Source organism: Scleropages formosus, chromosome 18 (genome assembly GCF_900964775.1).
Source record: "Scleropages formosus chromosome 18, fSclFor1.1, whole genome shotgun sequence".
Lineage (NCBI taxonomy): Eukaryota > Metazoa > Chordata > Actinopteri > Osteoglossiformes > Osteoglossidae > Scleropages > Scleropages formosus.
Window position 1 is genome coordinate 5,502,502 of NC_041823.1, and position 12,204 is coordinate 5,514,705.

Here is a 12,204-nt window from a genome sequence, read left to right on the forward strand (position 1 = left end):
TATAGCTATATTTCCACTTAGTTTTATTTGTGATTATTTTGCACGCACTGTGTGTGTGTGTGTGTGTGTGTGTGTGTGTGTGTGTACACTTTGAATAGATACAGTAAAAAATAGCTCTTTTGTATAAATGGGTAAATCATTGTGAGGAGCTTTACGTAAAAATGTTACACTAAATTGCTTCAGGGAACAGCAACACCAAAATGATTATTTAATTCCCCCCCCATTTATGAGTTGTAAAGCACAGTCAGTGTTTGTTGTATAGTATCAATAGGATCTAAAGTGGAGTCAGTGGCATAGATTTTAGGCTCCTCACACATTGTTGGTGTTTTTGCCTGACTCCTGTAGCCCTTGCGTGAGAGTGGTGATCTCGAACACACCGTGGTGTGGTTTGCACTGAATTATGGCATGTGCTGCTGTAAATGGAAGAAATTAACTTTTGGAGATAACTAGGAAAATAAGGCGGTGTCCTCCAAAGTTTTTGTTTTGTTTTGTTTTGAAACCATTCTTGTACATGAATTTTAGGGTTATGTCATGAGCCATGCATTCTGTTTTTCTTCTCTTGCTTAGCTTGGGAAAGTATGAAGAACTCCAGCTATGTGTCCTGTATGATTTGTGTGTGACGTGCACCATGTCCATAGTGGATTCCATCGCATGGAGCCTTAAATAGAGTATTGTACCACTCTAGAGACTGTGCAGCGCACCTCTGTGTCTCAGTGTCGGGCTCCTTGTCCCTGTTTCGGCTTGGCTTATCCATCGTACTGCCTCCTTGGTCGGATGTTGTGCCATGCAGGTTGTGTAGTGTAGTACCTGTCATTGGAGGCACTTTGCTGTGCTTTCAGGGCCTGTTTTTGCATTGGTGGTCAGTATTGCATTGGTGTATTTCCTCTCTTCAGGAGGCCATGGTTGAAGAGACGTTGCTATCTCGGGATGAGAGAAGAGTAGAAATCTTCCTCTTTCAAAATATCACTCTTTGGGTTTTTATTCTGTGGTTCTGCTTGGGAGCACTTTGACACAGCAGACCCTTTTTTTCCCCAGTGTTTACATGCACTTCCAGCAGCAGCTACTATACCACAAATACAAGAATGTTTTTTTTTTTTTTGTTTTGCTTTGTGGTTTACATACAGGACACACAAGAAAACACATTTTTCGGTTAGCGTGTAAATTGTTTTGCAAGTAATTATGGCACATTTGATTTTCACCAAGCCACGCTACACCCAGCAGTTATGGGACCTTTTTAAGCACGGCCGTCCACGCAAAACGTTGGACGCGGCATATGAAGTCAACAGTCACAGACGCACAGTCCAGAAGGAGCTGAAAATAAAATGTTTGAGTTCCCAGGTAGTACTCTCTCCAGCGTGCTCCCATTGCTGCGGAACAGAGTGAAACTTACGTCGCTGTGGTAGCTATTAACACATGGCCTGTGGTTGTCCTTACGTCGGCACATCTGCACAGCAACTGTGACCAATTATCCTTTTCAGGTTGGTTAGCTAGAAAGAGACTATTGTTGCCGTTCAAAGATGTGCTAAATAAAGGAAAATGATTAGGTGCAGCTCCCAACGTCCCAGATTCATCTGAAACATGACCTCGGCTCCTTGGATGTTTTTGTTGCTCCTCTCCGCTCGGTGCGAGAAGAAGATATTTTAAGTGCATGAGGTTTGTCCTGGGCACTGCCTCTTGGCAGCGCTGCTCACTGTGACATCACTGCGATCGCTGCTATTCCTCTTGGTTCCAGTGTGAAATATTTTCGTAATTGTGCGGCCTTTGGCAGTCGGCTTGGAACTTTTTTCCACATCCCTTTAATGAACATGTTTTATTTCGGGGCTTCTGAAAGAGGCACATGTTTGGGGAAAATTAATGGAGTGCTTTCATTGTAACATTATGCAGAGCCGAATGTGCTTAGTAACACTTTTGGTATCGCAGACCTTGTAAACAGTTCTACTTTTAGAACAATAACAAAAGAAATGTGGGAGCCTGCTGCCTTTGTAGTGGGTGAGCTAATTTTTTGGGTATGGGGATTGTTAAGTAGTAAAATTGCCAAAAGAAATTCAATTGAGTACAAATAAATAAATAAAGGGCACTCTGAATATTCAGTAGATTTGTACAGCCCAGTGTTTGAAGTCATGAGTACATTGTTTATCGGTCCCATAAACGCAAACATGTACAGTATGTGCTGAATATTTACTTGCTCTGTGGTGTGCGGTTTCATGAAAGAAATGAGGACTTGGAAGATGTTTTTCATGGAAGTTGTATAATTACACATTATAATGTTTTATGTAATGAAGAAATTTTACTTTCTCGTCAGTGTTTCTTTGGATCCTTTGCAGATGGTGCACAGATGTCTTTGGCATGTTGTCGCTTACCTGTCGGTATCTAATGTGTACCAGGGATGGCTCTGGAGAAGCATTAATTGCGGTCGATCTGATCATTGTTATTCCGTTGATGTGGTCGCACTGATGTTGGAGAGATGCTGCTAGGTTATCTGAGGTCACTAATGTTCTGTGAACTAGAGGCCTTAAGTGGAATGAAGGCTGAGCCATTTATCATCTATTTGTTCCCTGGCTTCTTCCTGTAAAGTTAGTCACTGGTAGGCAGTCTATTTTCTGTCAGATTGTGGGAAACAACAGGGGAGTGGCGGCACGGCGGTGCCGAGTGCGGGCACAACGGCGAAACGGAGAACATAGCCTTGCTGAAGACGGTAGTACAGGGTTAGCTGTGGTGCTGGGGATCATTCTGGTTGTGTAACGTGGTTAGACGCGCATCTCGTGACTGAGTGTGTCTGGTTTAGCTGGAGGATCTTATGATGGTCAGAAATGTCAGTGTTTCACATTGGCCGTAGAAATTTTGGTTTCTGGGCTAGGGCTTAGCTGAGCATCTTGTGGTAGTGGAAGCGAGGTGCTCTCTTGATTCTTGCTGGTGTCATTCCTTTTTCTTGCTCTTGGTAACATAATTGCTCAACATGTCCCATGTAATTATGTTTAAATGTGTGCTTTTGTCATCTAGCGGGCTCGTTCAGAAAGAGCTATGTGCTTTGCTGTTGTGAAAACGTAAAAATCGGTAACATTGAAACAGTGGATATCTTCAAAAGCCTCGTAATCATTGGCGTAAATCACACAATGCATTTATGATATTTTGCAATCCACGACAGAGCACTTGTCTTTCTGTGAATCAGAATTTAAGAAATGCCATGAAAAGTTTGAATTGTATTCGTATCTATATAAACAGTTCTGCTATTATCTAAATTCAATTTTTGTGCAAAACCTACCTAAAACATAATCATTTTTATCACATGAATGATAAAAATACAGAAAAATAAAGAAATTGGCATTCATGACACTTTGTTCATTTCAAGCATTGTTTCTTTATAACCCATAACAACTGCTGTTGCAGTAATAGAGCCTTTATTTTGCAATGCCCACCCAAAATTTCACCACCATAACACTTTGTTACACTTTTATCACTTTGACCAAGCATGTTCTAGACATTTACATTTTACATTTATTTATTTATTTAACAGACGCTTTTCTCCAAAGCGACTTCTGGTGAACTCTATGTAGTGTTATCAGGCCACATACCTTATTTACCAAGGTGACTTACACTGCTAGATACACTACTTACAATGGGTCATCCATGCATCAGTGAAATGCTCTCTGTGTCACTCACACACTATGGGGGAACCTGAATAGCATGTCTTTGGAGTGTGAGAGGAAACCCACGCAGACACGGGGAGAACATGCAAACTCCTCAGAGACTGAGTGGGGATCAAACCCATGTGCTCTCGTACCACCCAGGCCCTGTGAGACAACAGCGCTACTCGCTGTGCCACCATGTCGCCCAGGGCCTAGATAGTAGGTCAGAATTAAATAAGAAATACAGAATGTGTAGCACAAGTTAGAATTTTCAGAATGGAATTGTATTATTCCCCAAAAATTGTTGCGCTGTGCTGTTAACATTTTGTATTATGTAAATTGTGTTGCTATCTATTTCCATTGCTTTATGTCCAAATTTGTGATATAAAATAGGAGAACCAACTTTTCGGAAATGGAGCCAAAAGGCTTGTACTGGAAAAATCTGTTTCTGTTGTGTCATACTGTATTTCATATCCATGTTTGTCATATGTTATGTAGACCTTATTTGTATCAGTGAAGATTTTTCATTATGAATGTCTTTGCCATGTCCATGAGTTGGATGGTGGTTTGCTTGTGGCTCTTCACTCATGTTTCTCAACACATTTTAGCTCTTTGCAAACCTTCAAAAGTAGAAATATCATCAACATCTTTTCAGCAACTCCTATGTTTTAAGTCGCACCCCCTCCCCTTGTTGGACATAGTCATCTGCTGACAAATTGTGGTGGGCAGTGGAGGAAAGGGCCAGCATGTTTTTGACCACTTTCCCCCAGTGTGCTGTTTTCCTTCCAGGGAGTAGAGTTTTTTTTCTGCATGGTGCACTCATTGTCCTCTGCTGCATTAACTTATAATTGGCCCTTTTCACTGGGATTATTAGTGAAGACGTGACGCTCGCGCTGCTCCATGATACCCAGCCATGTCTCCTCTGGCACACGATGGCCATGATCGACCATCCGTTTCAACTGTGAACCTTTGTTTGCGGAGCCAGCTACTGCCGCTGATGTTATGTGAAATGCTGGATCCACAGTCTGCCAGCCCGCCACACTAGCCCCTCTGTTTAGCACAGATCCATTTGAGGAGCAAACGAGGCCCAAGTCTTTAATCACACGCTAATGACTTTTTGCATTTGTTGGACTTTCATTAAAAACCTATTGGCGGCTAATTCATGGTTTAGATATTGGATGTTATTGAAGGGAAAGAAGGCAGTTTAAGTCAATTGCGATGTGTGTCTGCTTTCTCTTGTAGGCACTGATGGCAAGGTGTAAAATGCAGCAGAACTTTTTCTGGTGCTGACCATAAGCATTTGTTGTTTTTGTTCTTAACTTCTCTTTGCCAGGTGGCATCCATACCCTGTGTATTGTTGCTATCCTAGAAGTTGGGTGTAGATGAGTCAGCTGAGCAACTACATATTACAAAAATAAAAGGTTGGGTTTATCTGCAAATTTTCAGAAAATGTCTTAAAACAACAAGGATGGGAAATTACATTTACATTTGTTCATTTTGCAGATGCTTTTCTCCAAAAAAGTACATTAAAACAACATGAGCTTCAGCCTAAAACACAATTTGTTTGATACCACTGTTGAGTCAGATAGGAAATAGATATGATTGACATATGGTGTGATTCAGATTTATAGAGCAGTAAGAAGATCAGCAGAAAGTGGTTTGAAAGAAATAATGTTTTGAAGAGCTTTGTGAATGCTGAAAGGGGTTAAGCAGTGCTGAGGGACAGAGGGAGCTCATTCCACCACATTGGGTCAAAACTGAAAAGCTTTGCAGTTATGATTTTGGACCCCTTGTGAGTGGGACAAGGGCTAGAGGTGGAGGAGCTCAGTGCTCTTGCTGGGATGTAGAGAATGATCAGATCCTGTCAGTATAAGGTACAAGGTGTGTGTCCCTAATGGACTTTTGCATCAGTTAAAAACTAGTCATAAAATTGAAGGGGAGAGGGGAAAAAAAGGTTATACGGCCCATTATTTATAGTTAGCTGTAGCCAAATTGGACTTTTGGAGGACTCTTATCCCCACTCTTTCCTCCCTTATCTTGGTCTGGACACTTGATTCTGTCACTTGAGCCCCTCTCCCCATTCCACTGGAGAAAGCCACTCACTGTCTGACCCCCATAAGGCTGTTCTTGCTGAGCCGTAACGAGGTGTACAAGGCCTTGCCGTGTCGGACCTGAGAGGGCTCTGTTTGCATCGCCTAGATAAGAGGTCGGCTCAGGTTTCTTCTGTTTATTTTCCCTGGCTGGGCCGTCTCTCGAGGTGCACTCCTTTTGAAGTCACTGAGAGTTTGAGAGAGAGAAGGGGGGGGAGAGAAAACAATGGTAACAAAGTGGTTGCTCTTAAACACGCTAATTAATACCTTCTAAACGGTGTGGAATTTATTCTTATTTCTTATCCCAGACTCAACAGAGCGATCTTTGTTTTTTAACACCGAAATGCAAAAAAGGAGCTCGAAAATCAGCTGCTAGCAGGCTGCCTGCAAAGACCCTGGTTCTTGGCTGTTGTGTAGCTTATAAGCACATATAAGCACGTCCCCCCCCAAACTGATTATTCTGTTGATTTGCTTGGCTCGAGACAAGTTGTCCATGCCGCGGTGTGGTCTGCAACTTGCCATAGCTTTCCACGACCGTCAAACATTTAGGTGAATTTCTCTCATTTAGGTGTAAGAAGACATACCTGTGGACATGTGTTCCCTGAGAAGGACCTTACCATGTGTCCCTGTACTCCCCTGTCCTGACAGGAGCACCACGCTGCCAGACGTCTGAGCTTCAGGAGCCTGCTCACCATGGGTGCCCTCTTATCCTGCTGAGAGAGGGTTGGAGTGGGGTCCGAGGGGAGGGTGGGGGTCGGGTGCTGTCTTGTGTGGTTACCCCCAGGACCTGCTGGAGGACTGCCTACTTTGGAAAGAGAAAGCAATGTGGTCTGGAGGCGACGTTCAAAATGAGAGCTTCTCTTCATAAGTGATTTCTGTGCAGCACCTCCCACCACCATAAGAGATGATCTTATGCGGTGGCAGGGCAGCTGACCCACACCATTCGGATCAGAGGTTTGGCAGAAATGTTTTTCTCCCCATCCTGCAGAAGGTGACTGTCACCCCCAGTTTCTAAAAGCGACACTTAAGACTGCATTACAACTCCTGGAACTGGTGGTTCAGTGATTTGACCCTTGAACACAGCGTTTTTAGTAGGAGGGTTAGTGAGGTGGGGGGTCTCAAAGATGCGTATGATTAAAGTGCATATTTGCACTGTGTGTTCCATACACTGTGCCATTAACATAAACAACCCCCCAAATGTTATTGTGTCTCTTGATTGGCTTTTTTTAAACCGAAAAATTAAATCTCGCTTTTCTACATAAACACGGCACATCGAAGAGATGGAAACTTGCAAGTAAAGTGTGAGCAATCAACAAAAATCTTTATTATCATTGCCAATTTCCATATCTTGGACCTGATGAGGTATTTATTATTTCTCCGTGGTTGTTTACCAGTTCCAGTGTCTCTGCGATGGAAGAAAGCGGCAGTGACTCCGTTCGCCAGGCGAGCACTCGGAGCCCTTAGTGTAAACATTTTCTGCAGTGTTTCAACGGCTGCTTTGGCACCACCGTGTTTACGTTACGGAGCGGGGGCCGAAATTGCGCATTCGCTAGCGGCCACCTCGAAATTATGCAAAGTATGTTTAAAATGTAATCTTCATTACCAAAAGCAAAGCTCATTACACTGCACGTCACATTAAGTGGAGTGGGTTTGGACGGGTGGAGTGTGTGTGTGTGTGTGTGTGTGTGTGTGGGGGGGGGTGTATTGGCCCAGATGTGATTCATTTTGACACCTTGGCTGTTTACATTACTCAGGATAACTGTGACTTTTGAGACTTTTGAGACCCTGCGATTTTTATCCACCGCTAAATGTTAACCAGATGTGATCCTGCTCAGTTTTGGCTGTCTGCACATGCCTTCTTCCGACTGAAAAGGTTACACTGCTTTATAGACGCTAATCAGTGCCACATTGGAGGTGAACGCCACTCTCTTTTCAAAAAAATTATTTTTTTTTTAAAAAAAAAGCTTTTTTTTTTTTTTTTTTTTTTTGGGGACTTTAATGGGACATTTATTTTACTGCTGGATTTCCGGTACTAGCATGGGGAAGAGGGAAGTGGAAATTCTTATCTAAGTCAATCACATTGCCGGTTCATTCACATCCATTTGGGCTTTACTGGAGATAATTTGTTAGTTTATTGCGACTGTTCTTTATTTTGGCAGCACAGGTGGCACAGCGGGTAGCGCCAGTGCCTCGCGGCTCCTCGCTTGTGCTTCTGGACATTGATTTGGAGCAGGCTCAGTTTGTGTGGTGTTTTCGTGTTCATGCCATGTTCACGTGGATTTCCTCCAGGTGCTTTGTTGTCCTCCCGCAACCCAGAGAAGTGTATTTCAGGTGAACTCATGACTCTAAATTGTCAGCTGTATGAGTGTGTGCAGTCATACACACACTCATTTTCTCTCAAACACACACACCCACACACGTGTGCATCCTGTTAAGGATGTATTCTGTCTGAGGCTCTACATTCCCATCTTAGGTTCCTGACCACCATGACCCTACACTGGACATACAGTTAATGACATGCATAAATTATACTTACTCTGAAATTTCTGCACTTTCACACCGCAAAAGTGCTTTGTTGCGAAGTATTAATATGAACTATGTGGTATTTATAACATTGCCATGACTTCAGTTGTGTAAGCAAACTGATTTTTTTTATTATCTGGAAGAAATTACCAGCTATGATTTGCAGGTGGATCTGTAAATTGCTTATTATAAAACTTTTAACACTGATATGGCTGCAATGCTAATGGCTTTGGGTTAAAAAGTTGCTGAGGGGGTACTGTCCTGCCCACGCACCCATAATCTGCAGCTCGTCTCTTGACAAAGAGACACTTTCTTTCCTTCTTTCATGTTGGGAAGTCAATAAATAACTGAGATTCACCTCCCTGTGTTTATCTGTGGGCCCATCAGCGAAGAGGTGTTTGTTTCCTTCTCACTCCCACATTCCTTTCCCCAGGTCCTCTGTGGTGATGAGGATGGGTGTCTGGACCTGGTACAGGGGGCTTGCTGACTGGGTGGGGTGGGGTGTTTTTAGTTTGTAGAGCTATACAAGTGGCTATAAAGTGGGGTTAGGTGGGTGATGAGGAAGGTGTGGATGGGCACTCAAGTGTCCAGCACCTCATTGGTGTTGGTTAGTTGGATAATTTTTTTTTTCTTTTTTTTTTTTTTTGTCTTCCTCCTTCCAGGATGACCACGACAGCTGCGGGTCCAGCTCCACCAGCCGCAGTGCCTCGGATAGCGCCAAGCTGCTGGCCAAACCGCGACGCGTCCAGCAGACGGCTCCTCCCGACCCGGACCTGCCCCCAGGTGACTGATTGCCCTGGATTGTGGGCGTCTCATCGACTGTGTGCTTTATCAGTGACGGGCGGTTCTTATCAGCGAGGCCACTTGACCAAATGCCTCAGTTCTTCCCCAAGGATACCCCAGCAGAGGCTTTTACAGCACAGTCACAACAGGGGGAGATTTGTCTTCACGCATGAGCTGCTCTCTGCAGCACGTGACTGACACTCACTGGCGCACTTGGTGTCTTAAGTGGTATTTTTGCCTTCCCACCTTAATAATAATATTATTATTATTATTATTATTTATTATTATACTAGCTGGCAGTTTTTTCCAAGTAAACTTAAATGTTATGTTTTTACTCTAATCTACTTATAATAATTTACCCATTTATACATCTGGGTTATTTTTACTCTGTCAGTTCTTGGTAAGTACCTTCATCGAGGGTACCTCTGGGAGCTGGGTCTTGGCCCTTTGAGTGCAAGCTGATGGCTCTAACCTGCTGCACAATTTATATTTTCATTTATTCATTAAGCTGTCGCTTTTCTTCAAAGTGACTTATGTTAATGTACTTAACAATTATTTACGCATTTATAGAGCTGGGTAATTTCACAGCAGCAGTTGGAGGTAAGTACCTTGATCAAGGGTACTACAGCTGGAGGTGGGGAATCAAGGATTCAAAGGCAGCAACTCTTAACCACTACGTTACCGGCTGTCCATTTAAAATGTTTACGCAAGTAATGTGTAATTCCGTGAAATTTCTTTTATGGAAATATAATTATTACCAACTGAATAGTTATTAAAGATGCAGTGACTAACTGCTGTACACAAGAACTTTTGTGGCAACAAGACTCGATAAGTTGTCCAGTGGCAGGTTGGCCGCAGTTGTTTGCACTCTGTCACCCAGCTGGAGGTCCAACCACATTCACAGTCATGACCCCACCATGCAGACATGTGTGTATGATATATGTGTGTGACAGTTAGACACATCTCCGTTCTCCCACACGTACCCGCAAACCACCCTGCACCCTCTTCTGTCCAAAAGGTGCTGTCTGGTCAAAGATCTGCAATCAGTGCTTCACAGTGGTGGGATTTTGGACATGCATCTCACTGCGTTTAGGTCCTTCTGTCTCCTCAGGTGTTGGAGCCCCTACTGGGGCTCTCTTCAGATACCGTCCATCAAGGGCTGTGATGCCTATCCTCATCTGAGAACAGGCAAGAGAGAGATTCTTGTGTATGAGTCCCCCTGTTTGGAAGTGCGTCCATGGGTTTGCTCCGCTCCTCTTCAAAACGGCCGTAACGAAACGCAGCCAATGCCGAAGGAGCCCGACGGCCATTATGCAGCAATTTTGCTCTGAATTCTCACATGCTGGTTGCATTTAAACTCCCTTCCTGTGGCAGAAAAAAAGCAGTTAATTCATATGATATGGGCAAGCTCGCTAGACACTGTGCCCCACTGAAAGCCTTCACCTGAGGCTAGCCTGAAAGTGATTAAGGCTCCGGTTGCTTGTGGTGACTCTTGGACACCAGAGTATTTTACCAGAAGGTTTCTTCCCCTTCAGTCTAATATGTCTTTGTCACATACCTTGTAGCAATGGGGACACAGTGTGGAGGGACTTGCTTAAATGGGCTTTACACTGGAATACATTGTTGCTGCTAAAGCACTTTGTTGCAGAGCATCAGAGTCCTGTCACAGTTCTGATTTTGCTCCACATTCATAGTTAAGGAAATGCTCACAGTAAGTGACTTTGTGCTTAGCAGACAGTTTAACTCAAACTTGGTGAGAATTTTTATTTCCCCATTTATCTCACTTCTTTTTTTCATCCCCCCAAGGAAGTTTACCATATTAGGCTTCTGCACTAAGCTTCTTACTGTGATTTACACATTGATACTGCGGGGGGGGGGGTGTGGTGGAACAGCAAGTTTGACCGGGTCCCGCTCTCTGGTGGGTCTGGGGTTCAGGTCCTCCTTGGGGTGCCTTGTGACAGGCTAGCATCCAGTCCTGGGTCTGTCCCCCTCCCCCTCCAGCCTTGTGCCCTGTGTTGCTGGGTTAGGCTCCGGTTCACCATGACCCTTCTTTGGGACAAAGCGGTTTCAGACTGTGTGTGTGTACAGCAGGGTAAGGACAGGATGGGAATGATGGAGATGGCGGAGGGACTGTTCCAGAATGCGACCCAGCAACGCGGAGCAAATGTTCCCGCTGCCCTGTTCGGCTGGTTAGCGTGTGCTCGAAACAAACGGCCTCGATTTCCATTAACGGCTGATCTTGGGGGATCTCCGTAGAAGAACCTTTCGAGGCTGCAGCGCGTAGGAACAAGGAGGGGCCCTTTGCATGTAGCGCTCTTTTGTGGCTTTGAGAAACAATGAGGCTCTGGCAGTTCTATAAAAATGTTGTCCACATTCGCAGTGACCGTCTGTAATTATAGCAGTGCCACTGTGGGAAGGCCTGCGGGGTAGGAGGCCTCGCTGTGAATTTGTAAGCCTGTTTCTCACGTCACGACGAGAGGAGGAACACGTCGTAAAGCTCTAATCTGCAATTAAAAGCAAGAGCGCGCGGTACTGCTCCTTTATATCAACAAACGAGTTGGCTGGATCGCAGGTTTAATACTTTCAGGAAAAGAAAGCTTGGCCGTCTGGAAGGGCTCTCGTTCATATCACTTAATAACAACCCTTGGAAGACAAATAAAAAATTCTTTGGAGATGTAAATGGGTTTTTAAAATTCTGCGAATTATATTGCATGCTTGAAAGAGGCTTTTATACATCAGTAGCCATATGTTGTAATAAAAAAGTTCTATTTTGGTAATAACTCTAATTGTAGGTTGGAAGTGAAACCTGAGGACAAACATACAGTGTGTATATTGTTCGATGGCCTCCCTGACTTGTCAGTCTTTTCCTTGCGGGCCAATAACTGGCACCGCTAATAGCCGCTAATACTTTCCGCACACAGGAAGAGACAGACGCGGATGGTCTAGTGTTTCTTTCCTGCGCAGCACTGAGGAGAGCGCTTGGCCTGCCGTGGTGCCACGTGAGGGACTTGGTTTTTCCACCCCTTTTACGGCTCAGTGGCTTTAAGTGGGCTCCTTGGCCCGTGGGCCGCAGTGCAGGTGCTGGAGGCCGTTTAACTGGGAATTTCGGAGCGGCGACTGCGGCGGTCATGGGCCGCGAGAGGGGAAGCAGCGGCTGTGAACGGCGGTGCACCGCAACAGGG

General features: G+C 44.4%; 1 protein-coding gene across 5 annotated transcripts in view; it reads left to right on the forward strand.

Moving 5' to 3' along the window:
- Positions 1-12,204, forward strand: part of vps13b (vacuolar protein sorting 13 homolog B) — a 249,181-nt gene that overhangs the window by 17,421 nt on the left and 219,556 nt on the right. For all 5 annotated transcript variants that reach the window (XM_018762942.2, XM_029245971.1, XM_029245972.1 and 2 more), the window contains exon 4: positions 8,902-9,022. In XM_018762942.2, the coding sequence (XP_018618458.1) occupies positions 8,902-9,022 (121 nt within the window). The remainder of the gene's footprint in view (positions 1-8,901; positions 9,023-12,204) is intronic.